Below are 26,644 nucleotides of genomic sequence, written 5' to 3' on the forward strand. Positions count from 1 at the left end.
TATGTATTCATTGAGAGAGGGGATTAAGTTTTTTTACTTTTAAATGAAATCATCAGTGAAAATATCAGTTGACATCAGAGAGAGTTTCTTTCAAGCAGTGAAATGAACGAACATTAAGGCTGTCAGGTGCATTTTTTAAAAATCCACCTTAGGAAATGACAGAGCTATTCATGACCAAAAAGAAACTATCTTGAGCTTCATGATTAAATATGTCATTACTAAATGTAACAAATAATATTGTTTGCAAGAATTTCTGTGATGAGAACATGGAAGCAAAAGGAGCTGCATAGATCACAGCTTGACAGAACATTGTCAGTATTTTTGTGTTTATCTCATGGATGCTTATTATTATTATTATTATTATTATTTTGAGATAGAGACTCACTCTGTCGCCTAGGCTGGAGTACAGTGGCTCAATCTCAGCTTACCACAACCTCCGTCTCCCAGGTTCAAGCGATTCTCCTGCCTCAGCCTCCAGTGTAGCTGGGACTACAGGCATGTGCCACCATGTCTAGCTAATTTTTGTATTTCTCGTAGAAACAGGGTTTCACTATGTTGGTCAGGCTGGTCTTGAACTCCTGACCTCATGATCCACCCACCTCGGCCTCCCAAAGTGCTGGGATTACAGGCGTGAGCCACCATGTCTGGCCTTTTTTGTTTGTTTGTTTGTTTGAGACAGGGTCTTACTCTGTCACCCAGGCTGGAGTGCAGTGGCATGATCTCGGCTCACTCCAACCTCTGCCTCCCAGGTTCAAGCGATTCTCCTGCCTCAGCCTCCCCAGTTGCTGGGATTACAGGCGCCTGCCAGCATGCCTGGCTAATTTGGATACATATTTTTTTTTTTTTTTTTTTTTGAGACAGAGTCTGGCTCTGTCGCCCAGGCTGGAGTGCAGTGGCCGGATCTCAGCTCACTGCAAGCTCCGCCTCCCGGGTTTACGCCATTCTCCTGCCTCAGCCTCCCGAGTAGCTGGGACTACAGGCGCCTGCCACCTCGCCCGGCTAGTTTTTTGTATTTTTTAGTAGAGACGGGGTTTCACTGTGTTAGCCAGGATGGTCTCGATCTCGGCCGGGCGCGGTGGCTCAAGCCTGTAATCCCAGCACTTTGGGAGGCCGAGACGGGCGGATCACGAGGTCAGGAGATGGATACATATTTTTAAAACATCCTTTGTTTACACTTTAAAAATTTTTAAATTAAAGATGCTTTTTCTCTATTTATAGCTGCTTTATCATTCACTTGGCTTTTCAATGACACCACCCAAGTGGCTGGATATTACAAGAGAACTTCAGATTCATGACCAAAAATCTGAAGTAGGCACTCAGCACTGCCCGGCAAAGCAACCATTGATTCCTAATAAGATCTTTTTGCCTATCACTATTTCATAACTTCTCTCCACTCCTTAAACTCATCAGCAACCCACCCCTCCTACTCAGATGAGCTGACCTCATAATTCATTGAGGGTTTAGGAGATATCAGACAGAAACCACTCATCTTGCCCCCAACCAAATCTAGAAGTCTGCCTTCCTTAGACCTATGTTTTCTGTTTCCTGTGGGAGGCAAGTTCCCCTCTCTGCTGTATCCCTCCTCACATCTTCTATACCTCATGCCCCCTCATATCTCACAGCTTCTGCATTTGTGCCCTCTCTCTTGCATCATCAGCAACTCTCCGGGGGGCTATCCATGTCAACATACACACATGCTGTGATGTTGCCCATCTTTAAAATCAGAATAGCAAGCTTCAGCAAACAACTTTTCCCTGACCCTCCTCTATCCCTTTCTGTTTACCTACATGGTTAAGTCTCTCAAAAGAGAAGTTTACGTTTCTTCCCTACCTCCTCTATAGTATGTACCACCCTCTGAAATTCTGTCGTTTAGTAATTTTTGTGTGACTTACCCCCAATAGAAGGTCAGCTCCAGGAAGGCAAGGACCTCGTCTGTCCTGTTTACCACTCTGTCCCCTAGGACAGCAGGTGGCACAAGTATCTACTCAATATATGGGCAAAAGAGGCACAACTGACCTGGTAAAATAGCTTTTGATTTGTAAAAATTTCTAACAAGAGAATCCATGTTTTTTTAATTACTCACCATTTTTTGCTACACTTGAGTTGAAAAAATTGTGAAGAGTATATTAATGATCGAATTTTGCCCTATGTTACATTTCATTATTCCATAAGTATGACTTAATATTGGCAGTCTTGGGCCGGGCGCGGTGGCTCATGCCTGTAATCCGAGCACTTTGGGAGGCAGAGGTGGGTGGATCATGAGGTCAGGAGTTCAAGACTAGCCTGGCCAAGATGGTGAAACCCCATCTTACTAAAAATACAAAAAATTAACCGGGCATGGTGGCGGGTGCCTGTAATCCCAGTTACTCGGGAGGCTGAGACACAGAATTGCTTGAACCCGGGAGGCAGAGGTTGCAGTGAGCCAAGATCGTGTCATTGCACTCCAGCCTGGGCAACAGAGCAAGACTCTGTCTCAAAAACAACAACAACAACAACTATATATATATATATATATATATATATATACATACATACACACACACACACATATGTATATGTATATGTATATGTATATGTATGCAGTCTTGCACCTGGACTCTGGCATCAGACTGCTTGGAGTTGAATTCCAGCTCTTTCACTTTTTGGTATGTGACCTCCAGCAGGTTTCCTAACCTCTCTTTCTTCATTTGTAATGTGGATAATAATAGTTCCTACCTCATGTGTTTGCTTTGTGTTCCAAATGAGATAATACGTAAAATGCTAAACTCAGTACTTGTCTTGGGAGTAAGCTCAATGAAAAATAATAGTAATTATTATAGCCTCCTGCAGTTTATAATATTTGACTCTGACTTGGTCTCTGTAATATTTTTGTTCAAAATACTGTATCTCTTCGGGTATATGGGCTATCAGTATGATGATTCAGCTGTTCTTGGTTTTGTGTGTGGTGTGCGTGTGTGTGTGTGTGTCTTTGTTTGTTTTTAAGAGAGAGAATCTCATTCTGTCGTCCAGGCTGGAGTGCAGTGGTATGATCTCCAACTCACTGCAGCCTTAACCTCTGGGGCTCAAGCAGTCCTCCCACCTCAACCTCCCAAGTAGCGGCGACCACAGGCACACACCAGCATGCCAGACTAATTTTTTGTTGTTGTTTTTTTGTAGAGACAGGGTCTCACTATGTTGCCCAGGCTGGTCTCAAACTCCTGGGCTCAAGTGACCCTCCCAGCACCTCCCAAAGAGCTGGGATTACAGGCGGGAGCCACCGTGCCCAGCCAATAAATCATTTTGATCAGCTGATAAAATATTTGTATTTCAAGCCAAGTCCTGCTCTTTGTTTATTTGGTTTTCTCAGAGGTGAGGTTCTCTTCATGTTATTCCACATTAAGTTTTCTTATTTCTGGCAATGAAGCTTTAAAAACACCCAATATATCATCAACAGATTTTTTTTTTTTTTGAAGTAACTATAAGACAGTGTTCTTTTCACCTACTAGCTAGCTGGGAAGGTAAATATATGTAGCAGTACAAAGTATGTTCTGAGGACCACATAAAAAGTACAGATAGGCTCTGTAGGAGTTCAGACTGGGGAGAGTCAGGTACTTCTAACCCTAAGGGACTCCTACAGCTTTTCTGCATGTTAAGTAGTCTGTTTTAGCTTATTCTCTTATTATTTGTCTTGGTTTTTATTTTGAAAGTTTGCTTAATAATCATGGGAATATTTCAGATTTTAAAATACAAAATAGACAAGTTAAAATTGAGAGCAATTTTTAGATGTAGAAACTGTTTCTTGAAGTAATTGACTTAGCATTTGCTCCGCCTCTTTCTTTTCTTATCTAGGTAGGTAGTGGGGACTCCTTCAATTATCTGAGCAATTCAGACCTCAGAATGTAGTGTTGGGTAAATTGAGAGTTCTAAAAGAATGCCAGATGGTTTGAAAGGAACTGTGAGCATTCCAACTAGTGTAGTCCTTTGAAAGTCAGTTGGCAGAGCCTCCTCTGCTCTGAAGGTAGGAACCAGACACTTTGTTCCATGCCAGCTGGCCCAGAAGCAGCTGGCCAGTGGCCTTGCTTTTGGCTGGCCACTCTTGGGAAAGCTGGCCTGGGCTCTCCATGTGCCCCAAGGATAGTCTGATACCAGAGAGTTGCACTAGCCCTCCATAGTACCCCAGGGAGTTGGAGGAAGCCTGCAGTAGCAAGAGAAAGGAAACTGGTTTTTAGATAACGTTACAAGTGAACCTCGTGTTACAAATTTGCTCTGGAAAAGTTTAATGTAATTTGAATTTTTATGGATTCACTACTGTTAGGTGTATTAAAGTTGCAATGAACTGTAGTGAATGTTTTTATATTGTAAGTAACTTTCAGGTTACCTGCTTTCAAAGTTCTAGTTTTTGTCAACTTTTCTTAAAGTGAGGTTTGTCTTTTCCTTTTGTTGTCATCTTCTAAAGTTTTGGTCATTTGAATTAGGAAAATTTTTCCATCTTGTTGTAAAGCTTGCTCCTGTATAAACCATAGACTTTTTTTTTTTTGAGACGGAGTCTTTGGAGTCTTGCTTTGTTGCCCAGGCTGGAGTGCAGTGGTGCTCTGTCTGCTCACGGCAACCTCTGCCTCCTGGGTTCAAGCAATTCTCCTGCCTCAGCCTCCTGGGTAGCTTTAGAATTACAGGCATGCACCACCACACTCAGCTAATTTTTGTATTTTGGTAGAGACAGGGTTTCACCATGTTGGCCAACCTGGTCTTGAACTCCTGACCTCAAGTAATCTACCCTTCTCGGCCTCCTAGAGTGTGGAGATTACAAGTGTGAGCCGCTACACCTGGCCATAAACCATAGACTTCTATAGAAGGTTAATTATGTATGTAGTCTTAGCTCGTCTCTCATTTTGATGGTACTTATGTTTTCCCAATTAGACAGGTGCTTGTATCAGATACAGTTCTTCACTTCCTTTAGCAAATTTAATATCATAATTGTTTAATTGACAACAAGAGAAGTGCAGATATCATACGGTAAGAATAATGAGCATTCCGTTCATTTGATGAGTGTTTATTGAATTCTCAAAATTAATAGCTTCACTGTGTCAGTATGCTTTATGTTGCCTTAATTTTTTTTTTCACATTTGGAGATTGAATGGTGCTGCAGTATCTGTTAAGTTTATTAAGTTCATCTCAGCAAACCAAAAAAATTATAGCTACCTGTATCTCTTTATTGTTCCTTCCCAAATCTAAGCATGTGAAATTATGCTCAGTGATATAAATTTGAAATAGAACCTAGATATTATATCTAAATAGTCTCTTTATCTTGGACTGAATAAAAAAAGTTGACAGATAATGAAACATCAAATTATGAGCTAATGTAGTTTGTGGGAAATGGGTGGGAAGGGAAATCAAAGGTGTAGGCTTTCATTCATTTTCTTTAGCATGAAACAAAACTTCTTCAGAAATGTGTTGGACATCTCATGCATGGCTATAATTAAATAAAGGCTTTTGCTCAAACTTGTTGATTATCTCTGTAAACAGGGCAGATGGAATTTTTGGGGTAGTAAGATTTTTTTTTTTCTTAAATCACAGAACAGTATATCAATAGCCAGGGGCAATATTATACTTAGAAAATCATCTTTCATATTGGTTAACCTATACTAAAAAGCTTCTATGCCAGTAGCTTTAAATATATTGCCTATTTACTGCTTACAGCAATCCTCGAAGAGCTGTTTATGGATGACAAACTGAAGATCAAAGAAGTAACCTGTTCAGGTTTACAAGTTCAGGGTCCAGTTTTGAACCTAGGCCTTCATCTTCTAGAGCCTGTCACAGTCGATGTTATCAACTTTTCACAAGAATACAGTCTCTTTACTGTTCAGATGTTATCCTGTACTGGCACCTCTGGAGGACTATTGATAAAGGAAGTGCAGAGATCTTTGCAGAGAATAGCTGGAGAATAAGAAGAGATTTGGGGGGGAATCTATATTTTTTAAATCTCTTCTGATGCTCCTGAAGAACTACTGCAGTAAATAAAAATGACTTGTCAGAATCAGATGAAGCAAAGGGGGTTTATTCATTTCCTAACATTGCTGTAACACAATTACTATAAACTTAGTGGCTTAAAACAACAGAAAGTTGTTCTTTCACAGTTCTGGAGGTAGAAGTCCAAAATCAAGGTGTCAGCAGGGATGCTGTGCTCCCTCCAAAGACTCTAGAGGGGAATCCTTCTTTGCCTCCTCTAGGTTTTGGTGATTCCACACATTCCAATCTCTGCTTCTGTCCTCACATGGTCTTCTCTTTGTCTCTTACAAAGACACTTGCCATTGGATCTAGAATCCATTCAGATAATCCAAAATGCTCTCATCTCCAGATCCTTACATTATATCTGCAAAGACCCCCCCTTTTTTTTTTCTTTCTTTCTTTTTTTTTTTTTTGAGACAGAGTCTGGCCCTGTCGCCCAGGCTGGAGTGCAATGGCCAGATCTCAGCTCACTGCAAGCTCCGCCTCCCAGGTTTACGCCAATCTCCTGCCTCAGCCTCCCGAGTAGCTGGGACTACAGGCGCCCACCACCTCACCCAGCTAGTTTTTTGTATTTTTTTTAGTAGAGACGGGGTTTCACCATGTTAGCCAGGATGGTCTTGATCTCCTGACCTTGTGATCCGCCCGTCTCGGCCTCCCAAAGTGCTGGGATTACAGGCTTGAGCCACCGCGCCCAGCCTTTTTTTTTTCATAAATGAAGTCAATTCAAATAAAGTCACATTCACAGATTCCTTGTGTTAAGAAATGGAAATATCTTTTTGAGGGCCACCATTCAATCCACTAAAGAGAGTAAGATTTTTCCTTGGTAGTAATTTGTACTTTGATTACTGTGTCACATAGAATCCAAGATTAGACAAGTATTCAGCAGACCATGATACAAAGTGTGGAAAGATACTGGCAGTATAGAAAGACAGAAGATTGAAGTTCAGGGGAAGGTTTATGGGATCAAGGCAGCTTTCATGGAGGTTGTATTGCTTGAGGTACATTATGAAGGATGGACAAAATTTTATCAGATAGTTGGGGATAGCTTGGGATGTGCAGATAGCGGAATTATCAAGAACAAAGATAGGGAGTCATCTTCAGGGAACCATAACTAATGCATTTGACTGAAGTCTGGTATTTAGAGAAATAGTGGGGAATGAGGATGAAAAGTTCGGGCCAATTCATGGGAGGCCTTTAGTGTTGAGCTGGTGAATTTGTACTTGGTTTAGAGTTACTTATCCATAAGAATGCTATATTGTAAGAGTTTCTGGCCAGGCTTGGTTGCTCATGCCTGGAATCCCAACACTTTGGAAGGCCGAGGTGGGCAGATCACCTCAATGAGGAGTTTGAGACCAGCCTGTCCAACATGGCGAAACCCTGACTCTACTAAAAATTACAAAAATTAGCCAAGTGTGGTGGCACATCCCTGTAATCCCAGCTATTTGGGAGGCTGAGTCAGGAGAATCTCTTGAACTCAGGAGGCAGAGGTTGCAGTGAGCCGAGATCGTGCCATTGCACTCCAGCCTGGGCAACAGAGCGAGACTCTGTCTCAGAAAAAAAAAGTTTCTAACAGGGGCCCTCAAAACAATGATAAAACCCTTTGAAATAAATATGTAGATTTTGTTTCAAAGTAGATTTTTCAGAAGATTCCATAACCCTAAGAAAAGGTTAAGAACTACTGCTCTAATTAAAAATGAAATGTTTTATGCTTTGAAGATGTTTCTGGAAAACTATTGATTTTCTCTTCTGTTTACTTTGAATTGCTTGGAAGATAATTTGAAAATTGACCTCCAAAGAAACTTAGCGCTGTCTGTGGAATATATTGTAAATTTTGTATATTAAAAGTTAAAATACTATTTCAGAAGGGATGTGAAGGAGGCCCTGGATTCTTAGAAAATGATTACACAAAAAGAAAAATTCTGGGCCGGACGTGGTGGCTCACGCCTGTAATCCCAGCACTTTGGGAGGCCGAGGTGGGTAGATCATGAGGTCAGGAGTTCAAGACCAGCCTGTCCAAGATGGTGAAACCCCGTCTCTACAGAAATTAGCCAGGCGTAGCAGCAGGCACCTGTAATCCCAGTTACTCAGGAGGCTGAGGCAGGAGAATCACTTAAACCTGAGCAGCAGAGGTTGCAGTGAGCTGAGATCATGCCACTGCACTCCAGCTTGGGTGACAGAGTAAGACTCTGTCTCAAAAAAAAAAAAAAAGTAAAGAAAAAGAAAAATTCACAGCATTCAGTTCAGAATGCAGCTGTGACTTGTTTTCTGTGTCTTCATCTTCTCTATTTCAGTTCACTACCACCATCCATTTAGAACTCCAGAATTATATAAAAGCATGACACAGTTCTAAGGGGAGTAAATGGACAACTACATTCCTAAAGTTTTCTTTTTTAAATGTATTATATAAAACCTTTTTTATCTACTGTTGATTTCCAGTGAAATAACCTACTTCAGGAAACAGTATTTATATTATATAGTTGTCATATTTGAGGAAAAAAAGTATTTTCCATATAACTTATTCTGATTCTAAATAATCAACTGCCATGACTTTTTTTCATTGATCATTTTGTTTTCTACCTGAGATTAATATTACTTAATAGACTTAGCTATACTTTTTTTTCAGACTTTTCTGCTAGTGAGGTTCTTCTTTTAAATTTTTTTATTATGGAAAATTGTAAACACATCCAAAAGTAGATACTACAACATACTCCCCTATGCCTATCAGTGGGATTCAACAATTAATAAGATTTTGCCACATTTGTTTCATTTATCCTTTTATCTTTTACCTTTCTTTGCTGAAGTTTTGTTTTTTGTTTTGCTTTTATTTATGTATTTATTTTGAGACGGAGTCTTGCTCTGTTGCCCAGGCTGGTGTGATCTCGGCTCACTGTAAGCCCTGCCTCCCGGGTTCACACCATCCACCTGCCTCAGCCTCCCGAGTAGCTGGGCCTACAGGCGCCCGCCACCACACCTGGCTAATTTTTTTGTATTTTTTGTAGAAACAGAGTTTTACCGTGTTAGCCAGGATGGTCTCGATCTCCTGACCTCGTGATCCGCCCGCCTTGGCCTCCCAAAGTGCTGAGATTACAGGCGTGAGCCACTGCGCCCGGCCACCCTGGCGTACTTCTGTATCGACCTCTAAAAAATAAGGACATTGTCTTAGAGAACCAGAATGCTATTCTCACACCTAATAAAATCAGGTTACTTCTTGGTTTCATCTAATAGCTAGACTTTGTTCAGCTTGCCAGATTGTCTCAAGAATATCTTTTATAGAGACGGTTTGTTCACCCTGGGATTCAGAATCCACAGATCACATTTGGTCATTTTGTCTCTTACGTCTATGGCAATTCCTCCTCCCCATTTTGTTTTGTTTTGTGTAATAGACTCATTGTAGGAACTGGGTCAGTTATTCTGTGGAATTTCTCACATTTGGGATTTGTCTGCTTCATCATGGTGTCAGTTTGTTGCTCTGTTCTGTGTGTTTCCTATAAATGGAAATTAGTTCTAGAGACTTGATTAAAATCAAATTTAAGGTTTTTGGCAAGAATAAGTTACTAGATGCGTAATATTGCATCACATCCAAAGGTCCATGGTGTCTGGCTACTCCACTTCTAGTGTTGCTAAAAGACTCCACTGATGGTTATGTCAATGTAAGTTATTTCTTCTGTGGTGGCAAAATGTTGATTTTCTTATTCTGTTATCTCTTGCACATATCAACTAGGACTGTTTGGGGTTACTCTGAAATACAGTTTGTATGAGAGACTGATGAGTAATATTATACTATTGTATACTTCATAAAAGATAATTATTTTAATCAGAGTAAAAGGAATTGAGTTAATTGAATTGAGGATTTATATTTTGTTTTAATGAGGGTTACAATGAAATTCTGAGTACTGTAGCAAAATTGAAAAGATTGCTCTTCTGTTATAACTGAGATATGTACTCCAGTACCTGTGAAAATTAACAGTAGGGATATATGGAAGGCTTTTATAGACTAGAGTCAAGCAACGGAGAGGAAAGAGTACTAGATTAGCATAAAAAGTCAGGGGATTACCAGGATTGACTTGGCCTACCCCCCCATTCCATAAATGTAACCGAATGTTTAATCCATTAATTCTTCATAAACTAGTGTCTCTGGCAGGATAAATGCCACTAAGTTCCTAGAGAATAGGTCCTGCATCTGGAATCAAAGACAAATGATAAAGAGACTCTGCAAACATACATTATTTTTAACTTTATTTCCTTAATAAGATGCAAAGGAAAATAGTGATGATCTTTTCTAGACCTGTTTGCTTAAAATAATATTTTTAGAGAGCTAAACCTTTGATCTAGAGCTGTTTAGCTTACAAAGAATACTGTTCCCCTCCTTATCCTGTCTCTGCTAACCCCCCTCCACTTGACTGAAATTAGGAGAATTTGTTTTTTTATAATAGTCGAGAACCTTATTTGCCCATTTTTTAATAATTTGTCAGAGATATCACTTAGTGATTCAAAATTCTTAATTACCCTAGGACTTATACTGTTGAGGCCGGCTAATTTGAATACAATCCGATCTTTTAGTTTATCTTTAATTGTTTCTTTCACCCATTTTAATTTGGCTTTAAATCTTTTGAGCAGAAGGAGTTGACCAGTCAGATCTGTGGGGCACATATCATCTGAACAGGCAGAAATGAAAACCACAGGACATGCTTTGCCTTATGTTTTCTAATATAATTATTTCTCTCCAGCAATTACTGGGTTTTTCACGTGTGTATATCTCTAAAATATTTTCAATGTTATTGTGAAATTGCATGTAGACTAAATAAATGAAAGTCGTATATTGTAAAATTAATGCCTAAATATTTTTAAAGGCAGAATTCTTCATTGAATATCAGTCTTTATTTCAGTTGTACTTTATAGGGGATTGTCCCTTGATCACCATTTCTGATAATACCTTTTGTTTAACTTCACGTCTTCACATTCCTATGCTGTTAAATTACTGAGTATGAAATGCTGAGTAAAGCCTTATTATTTGTCCCGCTGCATTTTACCTTAAGTCAGTTTGTTTTTATTCATCTCCTGAACTCATATATCCTGGGGAAAGTTATCAGTCTCAGATGAAAAGTAAACAAGTTGGTATTCTTGGCCTAGTAACCATCTCTAGACGACCTCTAATCATATTATTTGAGAAGGCCATTAAAAGTATGTGCTACCAGTCGGGCGTGGTGGCTCACACCTGTAATCCCAGCACTTTGAGAGGCCGAGATGGGCAGATCACCTGAGGTCAGGAGTTCAAGACCAGCCTGACCAACATGGAGAAACCCCGTCTCTACTAAAAATACAAAATTAGCCCGGGTTGGTGGTGCCCTGTAATCCCGGCTACTCAGGAGGCTGAGACAGGAGAATAGCTTGAACCTGGGAGATGGAGGTGGTGGTGAGCCGAGATCGAGCCATTGCACTCTAGCTTGGGCAACAAGAGCGAAACTCTGTCTCAAAAAAAAAAAAAAAGTATGTGCTACTGTGATTTCTCTATAAGAGAACCCTTGCTATGTTTACTGATTATGTTGTTTACTTAAAAATGATATCACTGGGTATTCTCTGAAAGGTAAATAACGCCATTATAGGCCAGGCCCAGTGGCTCACGCCTGTAATCCCTGCACTTTGGGAGGCTGAGATGGGTAGAGCACCTGAGGTCAGTAGTTCAAGACCAGCCTGGCCAACATGGTGAAACTTTGTCTCTACTAAAAATACAAAAAATTAGCCGGGCGTGTTGGTGGGTGCCTATAATCCCAGCTACTTGGAAGGCTGAGGCAAGAGAATTGCTTGAACCCGGGAGGCAGAGGTTATAGTGAGCCGAGATCACACCATTGCACTCTAGCCTGGGCAACAAGAGCGAAACTCCGTCTCCCAAAAAAAAAAAAAGAAAAAAAGAATGCCATTATAAAGGGATACATAAAAAGACCATAGACAATACCAGTATAATTTTTATTCAGTTGAGCTAAGCACGAATGTTGATTATTCTTCAAGGCTCTAAAATTGTTTTAGTGCTGAAAATTACATTTTTCTACCTGGTGAATTAAACAGATGCTTGTAGAACACCTACTATGTGCAAGTCTTTGTGCTAGGTGCTGAGCAGTAGGATTGATTTCACCATTCTGATGAAAAAGACAAACTTCCTCTCTTCAAAGATCTCTTCTAGGAAATTTTGTTTCAACTCTGTTGCTTCCTGGCCCTCACTTAATACAACCAGAACCTCACTGCACTTGGGCCCCACCATCAGCCTTTGTCCTGTTTTCTTGTTTGTTAAGTGTGTGGAGATGTGGGAACTAGAAAGTGGTAGAGCACAGCTTGTTCTTTTTTGTTTTGTTTTGTTTTGAGACGGAGTCTCGCTCTGTCGCCCAGGCTGGAGTGCAGTGGCACAATCTCGACTCACTGCTAGCTCCGCCTCCCAGGTTCTTGCCATTCTACTGCCTCAGCCTCCCGAGTAGCTGGGACTACAGGCGCCCGCCACCACGCCTGGCTAATTTTTGTATTTTTAGTAGAGATGAGGTTTCATTGTGTTAGCCAGGATGGTCTCGATCTCCTGACCTCATGATCTGCCTGCCTCAGCCTCCCAAAGTGGTGGGATTATGGGCATGAGCCACCGTGCCCGGCCCTCTTCTTTTTTTGTTTTAAATTTAAGAGACAGGGTCTCACTGTCACCCAGGCTAGAGTGCAGTGGTGCAATCTTAGCTTACCACAACCTCAACTTCCATGCTCAAGCAATCTCTCCACCTCAGCCTTCTGAGTAGCTGGGACTACAGGTGCATGCCACCATGCCCAGCTGTTTATTTTTTATTTTGAATTCTTATAGAGACAAGGTCTTACTCTCTTGCCCAGGCTGGTCTTGAACTCCTAGGTTCAAGCGATCCTCCCACCTTGGCCTCCCAAAGTGCTGGGCTTACGGGCATGATCCACCATGCTGGCCTGAAACTTTGCTCTTTGGTGACTACAAATCTTACACATTCTCCTTTCTTTCCTGTACCAGAAATAAGAGTGATTTTTGTCTTTTAAGTAATATTTCGATCATTTCACCCAATATGCGTTTTGGATTTACAATCTTACCTTTATTCATGTCAATAACTATTTATTGAGTATCTTTTATATGCCTCGTATTCAGCCTGAATTTACAGAAATCTACATTTGTGGTGAGAAACACTTGATGAATAACCCCACTACATTTTATTGTTTTAGTTCATTTCTGAGTTTATTAGATCTGACATCATTTTATTATTTTTTCAGACATTTTACATATGATCTGACTTAAAAGTTCCTATAATTTGAAAAAAACTGGCTCTTCATGAGGTTTTTTTTTTGAGAAGGAGTCTCGCTCTGTCACCTGGGCTGGAGAGCAGTGGCGTGATCTCAGCTCACTGCAACCTCTGCCTCCCGGGTTCAAGCAATTCTCCTGACTCAAGTCTCCCAAGTAGCTGGGACTACAGGCGCACGCCACCATGCCTGGCTAATTTTTTGTATTTTAGTAGAGACGGGTTTCATTGTGTTGCCCAGGCTGGTCTCGAACTCCTGAGCTCAGGTAACCCGCCTGCCTCGGCCTCCCAAAGTGCTGTAATTACAGGCATGAGCCACTGTGCTTGGCCACATATATTTTTGCACAGTAAGTTCTAAGTAAATTTCCATAAGGGTAAAAAAGAAGCAGGGTGATATACAGAAAAGCTTGTGGGATTCAAATAAGTTTTGACCCTATTATTTGTTACCTATTTCGCCTTCGTGAATCACTATTTAGCCTCCAGTGTGGGTAATTATCGTTGAATATTCCAGTTATTGTGAGTGTAGTTTGTCTCCTTTAATTAAATGCTCTCCTAATGATTATTGTTACTAAGCAAGGTATAACAACAAACAATTTTTGCTACATCTCAGTTCTCCTCTTTTTATAAATATGAGATCAGTTATGCTGCCAGCTTAGCCTGGCTGTTGAACTGTGGCTGGTCAGAAGTTCCATTTTGGTGGATGTCAGATGATGTGAAAATTGTAACTACTTAACTGCACTACATACTTCTTAACTTTTAAGGAGATTGTATATGCATTAATATCCTTTTTTTTTTGAGACAGAGTTTCCCTCTTGTTGCCCAGGCTGGAGTGCAATGGCTCCATCTCAGCTCACAGCAGCTTCTGCCTCCCAGGTTTAAGCAATTCTCCTGCCTCAGCCTGCCAAGTAGCTGGGATTACAGGCATGTGCCACCACACCCGACTAATTTTTTGTATCTTTAGTAGAGGCGGAGTTTCACCATGTTGGCCAGGCTGGTTTCGAATTTCTGATCTCAGGTGATCCACCCACCTCGGCCTCCCAAAGTGCCGGGATTACAGGCTTGAGCCACCATGCCTGGCCATTAAAATATCATTTTTGATGATTGTTTTAGGCAATTCTCTTTTGCCTTTTTTAAACAGCTTTATTGAGACATAATTTACATCCCATATAGTTCGCTCAAAGTGTACAATTCAGTGGCTTTTAGAATATTCAGAGTTGTCTATCTATCACCACAATCAATTTTAGAACATTTTCATTATCATTATTCCAAAAAGAATGGCCTTTGCTCCTCAGTCCCCTCATTCTCCCCACTCCTCCCCCTTCCCTCACTCTAAGCAACTACCAATCTTCTTTCTATAGATTTGCCTATTCTGGGCCTCTTATATAAATGGAATTTTAAAAATGTATCCTTTATGACTGGCTTTTTTCACTTAATATGATGTTTTCTTTCTTTTAATATGATGTTTTCAAGGTTCATCCATGTTCTTTTTTATCTTAAGGTTCTTAGAGGTATACTGACTTATCCCAAAGACAGAAGAGATGAAGTGACTTTTTTTTTTTGAAACAGAGTTTCACCTCTTGTTGCCCAGGCTGGAGTACAATGGCACGATCTTGGCTCACTGCAACCTCTGCCTCCCAGATTCAAGTGATTCTCCTGCCTCGGCCTCCCTAGTAGCTGGGATTACAGGCATACGCCACCATGCCCAGCTAATTTTGTATTTTTAGTAGAGACGAGGTTTCTCCATGTTGGCCAGGCTTGTCTCGAACTCCTGACTTCAGGTGATCCGCCCGTCTCGGCCTCCCAAAGTGCTGGAATTACAGGCATGAGCCACCATGCCCAGACGTGACTTTTTTTAAACAAAGAAAATTGACTAGTGTTTCATGAGTCTTCAGTCACAAATGACGAGAAAAGCCCTATAAACAGTTACTGTAGCTATAGACCTAAGAATGGTGTTCTAGTGTAGCATGTGGAAAAGGTTCATGTCCCATCATTCCTTTTAGCTGCATTTGTATACATGAATGTCATGGTTGTTAGTGAATCTTTCAGTACAAAGGATAATAACGTGCAACTCAGCCGGGCGCGGTGGCTCAAGCCTGTAATCTCAGCACTTTGGGAGGCCGAGACAGGCGGATCACGAGGTCAGGAGATCGAGACCATCCTGGCTAACACGGTGAAACCCCGTCTCTACTAAAAAATACAAAAAACTAGCCGGGCGAGGTGGCGGGCGCCTGTAGTCCCAGCTACTCAGGAGGCTGAGGCAGAAGAATGGCGGGAACTCGGGAGGCGGAGCTTGCAGTGAGCTGAGATCTGGCCACTGCACTCCAGCCTGGGCGACAGAGTGAGACTCCGTCTCAGAAAAAAAAAAAAAACAAAAAAAAAACGTGCAACTCTATGAGACTATTGTAACTAAAACTGTTGCAACACTCTCACTTTTATTTATAAAAGTTATTTTTATTTATAAGGGTTATTCTCTTTATTTATTTTTATTCTCTTTATTTATGAGTTATTCTCTTATAATTAATTTTCCAGCTGACTATCCTGCATAACTCAGGCATTCTTATATAATATATACGGTTACATGCTACATTTTTGTTTTTTGTTTTGTTTTGGTTTTTGAGACAGAGTCTTGCTCTGTCACCCAGGCCTGAGTGCAGTGGTCTGATCTCGGCTCACTGCAACCCCCACCTTGCAGGTTCAAATGATTCTTCTTTTTTTTTCTTTTTTTTTTGAGACGGAGTCTCGCTCTGCCGCCCAGGCTGGAGTGCAGTGGCCAGATCTCAGCTCTCTGCAAGCTCCGCCTCCCGGGTTTATGCCATTCTCCTGCCTCAGCCTCCAGAGTAGCTGGGACTACAGGCGCCCGCCACCTCGCCTGGCTAGTTTTTTGTATTTTTTAGTAGAGACGGGGTTTCACCGTGTTAGCCAGGATGGTCTCGATCTCCTGACCTCGTGATCCGCCCGTCTCGGCCTCCCAAAGTGCTGGGATTACAGGCTTGAGCCACCGCGCCTGGCCTCAAATGATTCTTCTGCCTCAGCCTCCTGAGTAGCTGGGATTACAGGTGCACGCCACCAAAACTGGTTAATTTTTGTATTTTTAGTAGAGATGGAGTTTCACCATTATGACCATGCTGGTCTCGACCTCCTGACCTCAGGTGATCCACCCACCCTGACCCCCAAAGTCCTGGGATTACAGGCGTGAGCCACCACATCCAGCCACTTGTTACATTTTTTATTTATTTTTGTTTTATTTTATTTTTTGAGACGGAGTCTGGCTCAGTCACCCAGGCTGGAGTGCAGTGGCACGATCTCAGCTCACTGCAACCTCCGCCTCTCGGGTTCAAGCGATTCTCCAGCCTCAGCCTCCTGAGTAGCTGGGACTACAGGCATGTCCCACCATGCCTGGCTGATTTTTGTATTTTCAGTAGAGACAGGGTTTCACCATACTGGTTAGGCTGGTCTCGAACTCCTGACCTCAGGTGATCCACCCACCTCGGCCTCCCAAAGTGCTGGGATTACAGGTGTGAGCCACAACACCTGGCCTTATTTTTGTATTTTTAGTGGAGTCGGGGGTTTCACTATGTTGGTCAGTCTGGTCTCGAACTCCTGACCTTGTAATCCGCCCGCCTTGGCCTCCCAAAGTGCTGGGATTACAAGCGTGAGCCACCATGCCTGGCCACATTTTTTATTCTTATGTGAGCCTGATGGGCTGAATGCTAAGTATTTTATTTCGGGATAACCAATTATTGCATATTAGTATAAATGAGATGTTGGAGACAGGATACATAGAAGTGCAACCCTTAGAGCATATTCCCCCTCAGATTTTTGCATGTGGTTTAATAAATAAAAGCCAGCCTTTTAACTTTGAAAACCCAGCCTCTCTGTGCCTCAATTTCTTCCTCTGAAAAGTGGAGCATTTGGACTGCGATACTTAATTAGTGCTGAATACAGTACTGTGAAAATAATTGGCAGATGTATTCCTGATGTCCCCATTACTTCTTATATCATATCAAAAAGATTACATTGTAATGTTAGATTTCCTATATTCTAATTAGTTGCCTCATGTAGTGTCATAAGTATCTGTAGCCTTAGCAAAAGCCGTATTTTTCTGTCCATGTGCAGTGGCTTACATCAGTAATCCCAACACTTTGGGATGCCAAAGCAGGAAGATCACTTGAGCCCAGAGGTTTGAGAGCAGCCTAGGAAACATAGGGAGACCCCATCTGTGGGAAAAAAAATTAATTGGCTGGGCATGGTGGCACATGTCTGTGGTTCAAGCTACTCTGGAGGCTGAGGAGGGAGGATTATTTGAGCATGGGAGTTTGAGGCTACAGTAAGCCATGATCACACCATTGCACTCCAACCTGGGCAACAGAATGAGACCCTGAATTAAAAAAAAAAAAAAAAATGCTGTATTTTTCTGAACTAGAATTAGAATCCATGATCTGTTATTCTAAATGGTCTGTGAATACAAAATAAAACAGTACTGACCTACCTAGAACATCAGTATATTAGAAGGGTTCAGCTGTGAGTAACAGAAAACCTGAAACAAGTGGCTTAAAATAAGATTAAAATCTATTTCTTATTCATATAAAAGTTGGTACAGATCTGGAATGGAGCTTCATGGCATCAGGGACATTTTACCACTTACTCCTAGTTCTCTCTTACCACTCTACCCTCTTCTTCGGTATAAACTTCATTTTTATTGAATAGCATTTATTGAGCAAGATGGTACACCCATTGCAGGTACAGGATGGAGAAAGGGATGAAGCAGAAGATAGAAGGCACCTGTCAGTGTTCTGTTAAACATGATTCCCAGAAAACTTCATGTGCATCAGTTACATTGGCCAGAACTGAGACATATGGCCATGTACAGCTGCAAGGAAGGCTAGGAAGTGTAGTCACGTGCCCAGCCAAAAATTATAATTAAGTGGAAGAAAGGGAGAACAGATATTGAGGGAGGGATAGGACAGAAAACCATCAGTCTCTGCTACAAACTCGTTAATGATAAAGGGAAAAACCAAAGAGCAGCTACCATTATGTCTCTTCCTCTAGAGAAGGAGGCTTCTGTTTCTCATAGCTGATACTGATTCTCTAAATGGAAATGTCCATTCAGAGAATATACTAATATATAAGACCTGATCTCTACAAAATATACATATATATTTTTTAAAAATGTCTTTCTCTTTTCTGTAGTTGTGTTAGTACAGAGAATCTTCCAAAAGAAATCTGCTAAATATATTTTCTGGTTTGAATTTTGGAGTTGATATTATGGTTTATAAGCTAACCTCTTGTGAGTTTGGTTAAGTGTAAATTTTTCCAGTGAGTCTGTGAGCCCCTGGGGAAAATGATGAAGCAGAGAATAGACCCAACCCTTGACACACTGTGACCTTACTGGGAGCATATATCTTGTACAGCTTCATATGACCTGAGGCACTCATCATTCATTCCTGATCTTGAAGGAAGAGAAAAATTACAAACTTAGATAGTCTTTAATATATCCATCTATAAAACCAGAATAATAGCACTTTGTGTGATGAAGATTAGTAGTAGTCTTGTAAAACATTTTTATAAAGGAAAGAGAGCTTTCAGGGCTAATGAAATTGCAAGTCTTGATTCTTTAAGACTCATTTAGAGGATTATTCACTGTTCTGAAATGATTGTGATTTTCAGCATTTTTGAAAAAAATAAAATCAGCAGAACCAAATTCACCCCCTAAATATTGGAATAGCATTTGATCTGCCCCGTTGTCTCAGTTGTTCCATTGCCTGCCTAAAATCATTTTAAAGATGAAGTCTCCACTATCTTTCTTAAAAGAACGAGGTGATCCTAGTAGACAAAGGGGAGACTTTCAAGCAGTGCTTAGGAGTATAATATCTAGAAATGCAAAGTAATTATCACCAGTGTCAACCTACCAGGCAGCCTGCACACTTTGCTGAATTCATAACTGTTTGAAGAATGCTGAATTGGTCATGAACATCTTAGATGCTGTTTTGTGGCTACAGAATTTTCCTTCTACAGAATTTAGATCTAAAAACAGATAGGCTTTTAATTTAAACAGGTTGGCTATCTGGAAATTGTTGTTGAAGAAATGTAGCTAAACTGATGTCTGTTTCTCAGTATTCTGTACCCTGTCCCTGTCACTTCAGAAAGGAGTCCCCTTGTGGTTCAGGCTCAAAGATGCAGATCTAACCCAGAGTGGCCCAGGGAGATGTGCTCAGGCCCAAATGATTCTTAACCCCAATGCCAGCCTCACACCAGAGAACAAAAAGAGACCTGATGGTAATGATGAGGACTCACTATATTCCAGGCACACCCCAGAGGTGGATGTGGGTAACTCTCCCTATTTTATAGATCAGACATTGAGACTTGCCTATAGTCCTAGTGGTGGGGTGTGACTAAACTCAACTCTGCAAGGTTAATGCCTCTGCTATGCCATCTTTCACGGAACCCACTTACTGCCATGCAGCTTTCTCTGATTTGCTCAATTCCTGGCTATGAATTGCTAAACTATCAGTAACATTGTCTTCTCTCACTTTTAAGGCTCTACAATGAAAGAATCGTCCATTTTTCATTTGTTAGCTTGTTGCTGTTTTCCCACTCTAGAAGTGCTTGTGGTTTACTAAACTTCTTTATTTCACTTTTAGTGCATACAATTTATGCCTTCTAGTCTTTTGTCTTCAGGGATTCTAAACTCCTGTAGGAATTCTGGTACCTTTTCGAGTAACTAAGAATTCACCATTAAAGTCCTGGAATTAATGTGCTCAATCTAGAATCCTCAAGAATAAGAAGTGAGCTATCGAGGTTTATAGAGAACCCTGTTGACACTTCTCCCAGAGTAGCTTCAATAGGGTCCAAAGACTCTTCACCTTTCACAGGGGTTTGGGTTTGAATTAGGATCACCGACAGCTCAGCAACTTTTATGCTACCAATTAGAAAAGGAGGTCACTATGTACAGAAAATTTAGTGCCTTCTAATCACCTTTGTATACTTGAATTTAGTTATTAATTTACCTTGTCTGTAGACTGAACAAACTCAACTCCTTTAATTTAAAACAAACTAAATAACTCTTTAATGACTGCTCCATTAAACAGAGTTGTATTGATTTATATCTGTTATACTCCAGAGGTAGATGTTGTAACCCTGTGCTTTTCCAGGGAGTTATAACTGACTGTTGATGGACAGGTGTCTCAAATACAACTGATACATTCAGATTGTCACAGCCAATTCCTATTTTTAAAGAGTGGCTTTCTTTTTTCTATCTTTAGGGCCACTCTGGCTCCTTATTTCAGGATGTTTTCTTGATTTTTCTTGATTATCACATAGACATAGCAATTCCCAAAGCAGGTTTTTAATATTCAGTGCTGTTTCGAGAAGTGTCATGACATTTTCAGAATAAAATGAACATTGATTAATTTTAATTTAAAAGACACAGTTCTTTGTCACAGATTGGAGGAGACTAAAGAGGTACAACTAAATGCAACAGCTGGGCGCAGTGGCTCATGCCTGTAATCCCAGCACTTTGGGAGGTCGAGGCAGGCAGATCACGAGGTCAGGATGGGACCATCCCGGCTAACATGGTGAAACCCCGTCTCTAAAAATACAAAAAAATTAGCCGGGCGTGGTGACAGGCACTTGTAGTCCCAGCTACTTGGGAGGCTGAGGCAGGAGAATGGCATGAACCCAGGAAGCAGAGCTTGCAGTGAGCAGAGATCGTGCCACTGCACTCCAACCTGGGGAACGAAGTGAGACTCTGTCTCAAAAAAAAAAAAAAAAAAAAAAGATAGAACTAAATGCAATGTGGGATCCTAGAACAGAAAAAGAATATTAATGGGAAAACTGGGGAAAATTGCATAAAATCTGTATTTTAGTTAATAGGATTATATCTGTTGATTTCCTGTCTTTCTACTATCCTTACGTAAGATTTTAACATTTGGGGAAGCTAGGCGAAGGGTATTTGGGAACTCTTGCAACTTTTCTATAAATCGAAAATCATTTCAAAATAAAAAGTTTAAAAATATATACTTCGTTGCCATTTATTTAGGAATTATGGTGCTGGTCTTTCTGGAGGCCCTCTAAGGCAATGAAGATGATCCAAGATGCATCAGCATACTTACTGCCCACAGGAACCAACCAAGGAAATTGTTTTTACTTGTGTATCCATTCTAACCCTACCACTGCAGTCCAGGCTTAATCAAGGTCCATGGAAGGCAGCAGGTTCTCATGGGAAGAGTAAGAGATTCGAATTCAGATATGTGGCCAGGCGTGGTGGTTCACGCCTGTAATTCCCGCACTTTGGGAGACTGAGTTGGGCGGATCACTTGAGGTCAGGAGTTTGAGACCAGCCTGGCCAACATGGTGAAACTCCGTCTCTACTAAAAATACAAAAATTAGCTGGGTGTGGTGACGGGCTCCTGTAATCCAGCTACTTGGGAGGCTGAGGCAGGAGAATCACTTGAATGTGGGAGGTGGAGGTTGCAGTGAGCCGAGATCAGGCCACTGCACTCCAGCCTGGGTGGTAGAGTGAGACTCTGCCTCAAAAAAAAAAAAAAGAAAAAAAGATGTGAGTTTGTTTCTTCTACCACTCACTAGTGGTTTCAGTTTGGGCAGCCAGCTTGACTTTTCTGAGTCTCAGTTTTTCATCTGAATACTGGGGAGCATAATATCTATCCCATAGTGATTATAAGGATTAAATAATATATATACATCCTAGTCACAAACTCTAAAGCACAATGTAAAATGTTCATTTTGATTAATATCTGAATTAATCACTTGGAAAAAAAGATTCTTCATTTTCAGGGATTATATATATATATCAGGCTAGCTCTTTTTAGGTAATTTTTCATAGATTAATTGTATTGCTACATTGGATGTAATCAAAATCCATAGATGATATATTTACAGTTGTGCTTATAACATTTTTATTATTAACAGTCCATTTGAACGTAAACCAGGATGGCAGAGAAACAAAGTAGTAAGCTGAACACTGTAGTCTATTTAATACAAAGATTTACTTGCATATTATTTTGACTTATTTAAGCCAATGTCTAGCCTTTTTGCTTTGGAAATTATGACACTAGGAAGAGAATTTCAAATATGAAAACCCCAAATCTGTCAGTTTCCATGAAATTTAAAGCCAAAGTCATTAATGGAATCCATGGAGCTATTTTCAAGGGAGACCCTAGAGAGATACAATGTCCAGTATAACAATTGTATGAGACTTACAATGTTGTAGTTTGTTTGCAAAAGTAAATTATTCTATAACTAATTGAAAACAAGGAGCTTATTCAAAATACTGAAGTGTACAAAAGAACAACAACAACAACAACAAAAGACAAAATACTGAACTGCTGCTACCAGGTACCTGTGATGAAATTTTATATTTCCTATTTTACATCCGAGGGATCTAAAGTTAGAATTCTAAGTCGGTAGTTCATGTGGCTTCATGCTCTGATTCTGCCTGGTAAAGTGCTGCAGTGTGGTTTCAACCAGATTCTAATTATTCTTCTTCCTGTATGTTGATTTAGCTGCTTTACTAAAGCAGCGTCACATAACTCAATCAGGGTTTTCTCCAAAAATTTCAGTCTAATGCCAAAACCAAAAGAGATCAAAGAAATGGAAGATTTCCTAGTGAAGTCAGAGCTGCTCATCATTAGTGCTTACCTTTGAATAAAGAGAAATACTTTAAAAAGCTAACTGTTATTGAGTGAGTAAAGTAATGAGTAAGATCTCTGTTACCCTCAAGGAGTATTGTATTGCTACACTGGATGTAAACAATGTAGTATTACAGGATTACAATCAATGAAATTCTGGGCTCAAGGAGTACATTTTCCAACTCAGTAAAAAGTAGTGTATTAGCAGGTATAGGTGGAAATTCCTTGTGTGTGTGTGTGTGTGTGTGTGTGTGTGTGTAGCCACACATATTCTATTCATGAAACAGCAATCTCATTAAGACAAGAATGTGCATTATTCATGTTACTATTACTGTCGTTCTAGAGATATTAGACAACTGAGAAGAAACAATTTATATATAATTATAAAGGAATAATTTAAATGATCATTAAGTGATTACCTGATCTAAGGAAATGCTAATTTAAAACAGATAGCTATAGGATATTTGTGAAGTATCTAATTATCCTTGTGATAATTTTTCCTCATTACATTTATCCAGAAAAAGCCAGGATTTTCAACTAAGTATTTTAAATAAGAATCAAGATTTTTAAATTTCTATGAATCTTTACAAACAACTGGGACAATTTTCTTTAAAAATAGCTTCTTAACGCCTGGAGCAGTGGCTCACGCTTGTAATCCCAGTACTTTGGGAGGCCGAGGAGGGCGGATCACAAGGTCAGGAGATCAAGACCATCCTGGCTAACACGGTGAAACCCCATCTCTACTAAAAATACAAAAAATTAGCCGGGCATGGTGGCACATGCCTGTAGTCCCAGCTACTCAGGAGACTGAGGCAGGAGAATCACTTGAATCCGGTAGGCGGAGGTTGCAGTGAGCCAAGATGGCACCACTGCATTCCAGCCTGGGCAACAGAGTGAGACTCTATCTCAAAAAAAAAAAAAAAAAAAACTGCTTAAAAAATACATAAAAATAAAAGTAGCTTCTTCCAATTCCATTTACAATTAAATTTTTTATTCTCCTCAATAAGTAACATTAATATATACTAGCAACAAAATACTAAAGATATTATAAACAGGTATTCAGTGAAGTCATTGTCCTTCCAGCCCTGTGAGAGCCTCAATCACTGATACCAGTTTTTTATCTATTTTTCTAGAGACCTTTTTAGACATATACAAAGCTAGCTTCTCTTTTCTTTTTATATCAGTGGTAGTATGCCACATGCACGGTCTGTATGTTATTTTGTTTTGTTTTGTTTTTTATTAAGCAATGTTATGGAACTGTGCCAAATCTACATTTTTTCTACATTTTTTTGGGGGGAGTGCTTCTGGGTTTTACCTAGAAAGGCTTCCCCATTTTGAGATTATTTTTTAAATTCTTTGATATCTTTTAATATTTTCATAATTTCATTTTTTATATTTAAACCTTTGGTACAGCTCAGATATATTTTAATACAAAGAATAAGGCTATCTTAATTCTTTTTCTCAACTGACTACCTAATTGTTCCAATATCATTTGTGAATAATCCATCTCTCTCTCTCACTAATGGGAAATGTCAGCTTTATGATTCCTATATTAATTTGGGCTATTCTTTGACTTTCTTGTATCCACCAGCATAAGCTAGGTTATGTTGTGGTAACAAACAACCTCAAAATCTTTTTTTTTTTTTTTTTTTTTTTTTTTTGAGACGGAGTCTCGCTCTGTCGCCCAGGCTGGACTGCAGTGGCCGGATCTCAGCTCACTGCAAGCTCCGCCTCCCAGGTTCACGCCATTCTCCTGCCTCAGCCTCCTGAGTAGCTGGGACTACAGGCGCCCACCACCACGCCCGGCTAGTTTTTTGTATTTTTTAGTAGAGACGGGGTTTCACTGTGTTAGCCAGGATGGTCTCGATCTCCTGACCTCGTGATCCGCCCGTCTCGGCCTCCCAAAGTGCTGGGATTACAGGCTTGAGCCACCGCGCCCGGCCAAATCTTAATGGCTTATAACAGGAATTTTCCTTCCTTTTGGTACGTGTTCATCAAGAGTTGGCTGAGAGCTCTACTCCATGTCTTCTTACTCAGAAACTAATGGAGTTGCCACCATCTTGAACATTACCAGCTGTCCTGATTAAGAGAAAGAAGGGCCTGGAGAATCTCACACCATCAATAAGATGTTCGGCCTGAAAGAGACATACATCAGTTCCCTTCACAGCTTGCTGACAAGTTTTAGTCACATGACCCTACCCACAGCAAGACAGCCAGGAAGTACAGTCATACATGTGTGCAGAAGGAAGATGGAAAGCTGAAAATATTTGGTAAACAGCAACTATCGTATCTCTATTCTGTCCTGTTCATCTGTCAATTCAAGTGTCAGCAGCACAGGTTTTTCTTTTTTAGAATATTTCTGGCCATGCTTTCATTTTCATTTTTACTTTTAGACTAGAGTTAGCCTCTCCAACCACTCTTATCCTCTCAGAAAAGACAAGCCCTGTCAGTTTTTTAAAATTGTATCTGCAGTAAATTGATGGATTTAAGGAAAATTGACATCTTTATAATATTTAGAATCTTTACAACCAAGAAGAGGATATTTTATTCACATCTTTTTTTGTGTCTTTTATATTTTCTTAATACAGATTGCATATATTTATTAGTATTCTTTTTGTTCTTTTAGTATGATTCTTTTTTATTTTACCATCACCTGCAAATAATCATTTTAATTTCTTCTTTACAATCAGGTTGGTTTTCTTGAAGGATTAGACAAGATACAGCCATTTTCAAATAATATATATCTATTACCCAAAATATTTTTTTAAAAATTTCATATGTGCCGGGTGCAGTGGCTCACGCTTGTAATCCCAGCACTTTCTGAGGTCATGGCAGGAGAATCCCTTAAGCTCAGGAATTCCAGACCAACCTGGGCAAAATAGCAAGACCCCATCTCTATAAAAATAAAAAAATTAGCTGGGCTTTATGGTGCATGCCTATAGTTGCAGCTCCTGGGGAGGCTAAGGCAGAAAGAAGGGTTGCTTGAACCCAGGAGGTTGAGGCAGCAGTGATCTGTGATTGTACCTCTGCATTCCAGCCTGGGCCACAAAGCAAGACCATGTCTCAAAAAAACAAACAACAAAAAAGAGTTTCTTTTCATGATCCATCTCTATATTAATTCCAGTGAATAAGTAGGTTAACATTAATGATAACTGCTGTTTATTTCAGCTACTGGACACACCAATTATTTTTTATTTTTTATTTTTTGAGACAGGATCATTCTCTGTCACCTAGGCTGGAGTGCAGTGGCATGATCACGGCTCACTGTAGCATCGACCTCCTGGGCTCAAGCAACCTTCTCACCTCAGCCTCCTGAGTAGCTGGGACCACAGGTGCATATCATCACACTTGGCTAATTTTTAAATTTTTCTGTAGAGACGGGGTCTTGCCATGTTGTCCAGTCTGGTCTTGAACTCCTGGGCCTAAGCTATCCTCTCACCTCGGCCTCCCAAAGTGCTGGGATTATAGGCATGAGCCACCACGCCCAGCCTGAAACACCAAAAAAAAAAAATTTTTTTTTTTAATTTTAAGCTGCTGCTGCTGCTAAAGATGAAGATGCTTACATATGTGATTAGTTACCTATACATCTGGAAAATTTTTGTTTAATTTTCCTAATTTACATCATCTCTACCTATGCTTGCTTGTATTTTTCTCGTTTATCTAGCCAGCCTCTTAAGAGTGAATACTCTCTAGTTTACTGTAAATTACTGCCCACAGTGAAAACTC

At 40.2% G+C, this 26,644-nt stretch overlaps 1 protein-coding gene across 7 annotated transcripts in view; it reads left to right on the top strand.

The window, feature by feature from the left end:
* The window catches only part of RNF24 (ring finger protein 24), a 110,349-nt gene that overhangs the window by 22,577 nt on the left and 61,128 nt on the right, over nt 1–26,644 (top strand). For 2 of the 7 annotated variants that reach the window (XM_033185754.1, XM_033185752.1), the window contains exon 2: nt 24,918–25,188. The exons of 4 other annotated variants lie outside the window; for them this stretch is intronic. In XM_033185754.1, coding sequence (XP_033041645.1) covers nt 25,151–25,188 — 38 coding nt within the window. In that variant the 5' untranslated portion in view covers nt 24,918–25,150. The remainder of the gene's footprint in view (nt 1–24,917; nt 25,189–26,644) is intronic. One more of the 7 variants, XM_033185753.1, reaches the window with a different exon arrangement.

This window comes from Trachypithecus francoisi, unplaced genomic scaffold (assembly GCF_009764315.1).
Source record: "Trachypithecus francoisi isolate TF-2019V2 unplaced genomic scaffold, Tfra_2.0 Lachesis_group21, whole genome shotgun sequence".
NCBI classification, from domain to species: Eukaryota; Metazoa; Chordata; class Mammalia; order Primates; family Cercopithecidae; genus Trachypithecus; species Trachypithecus francoisi.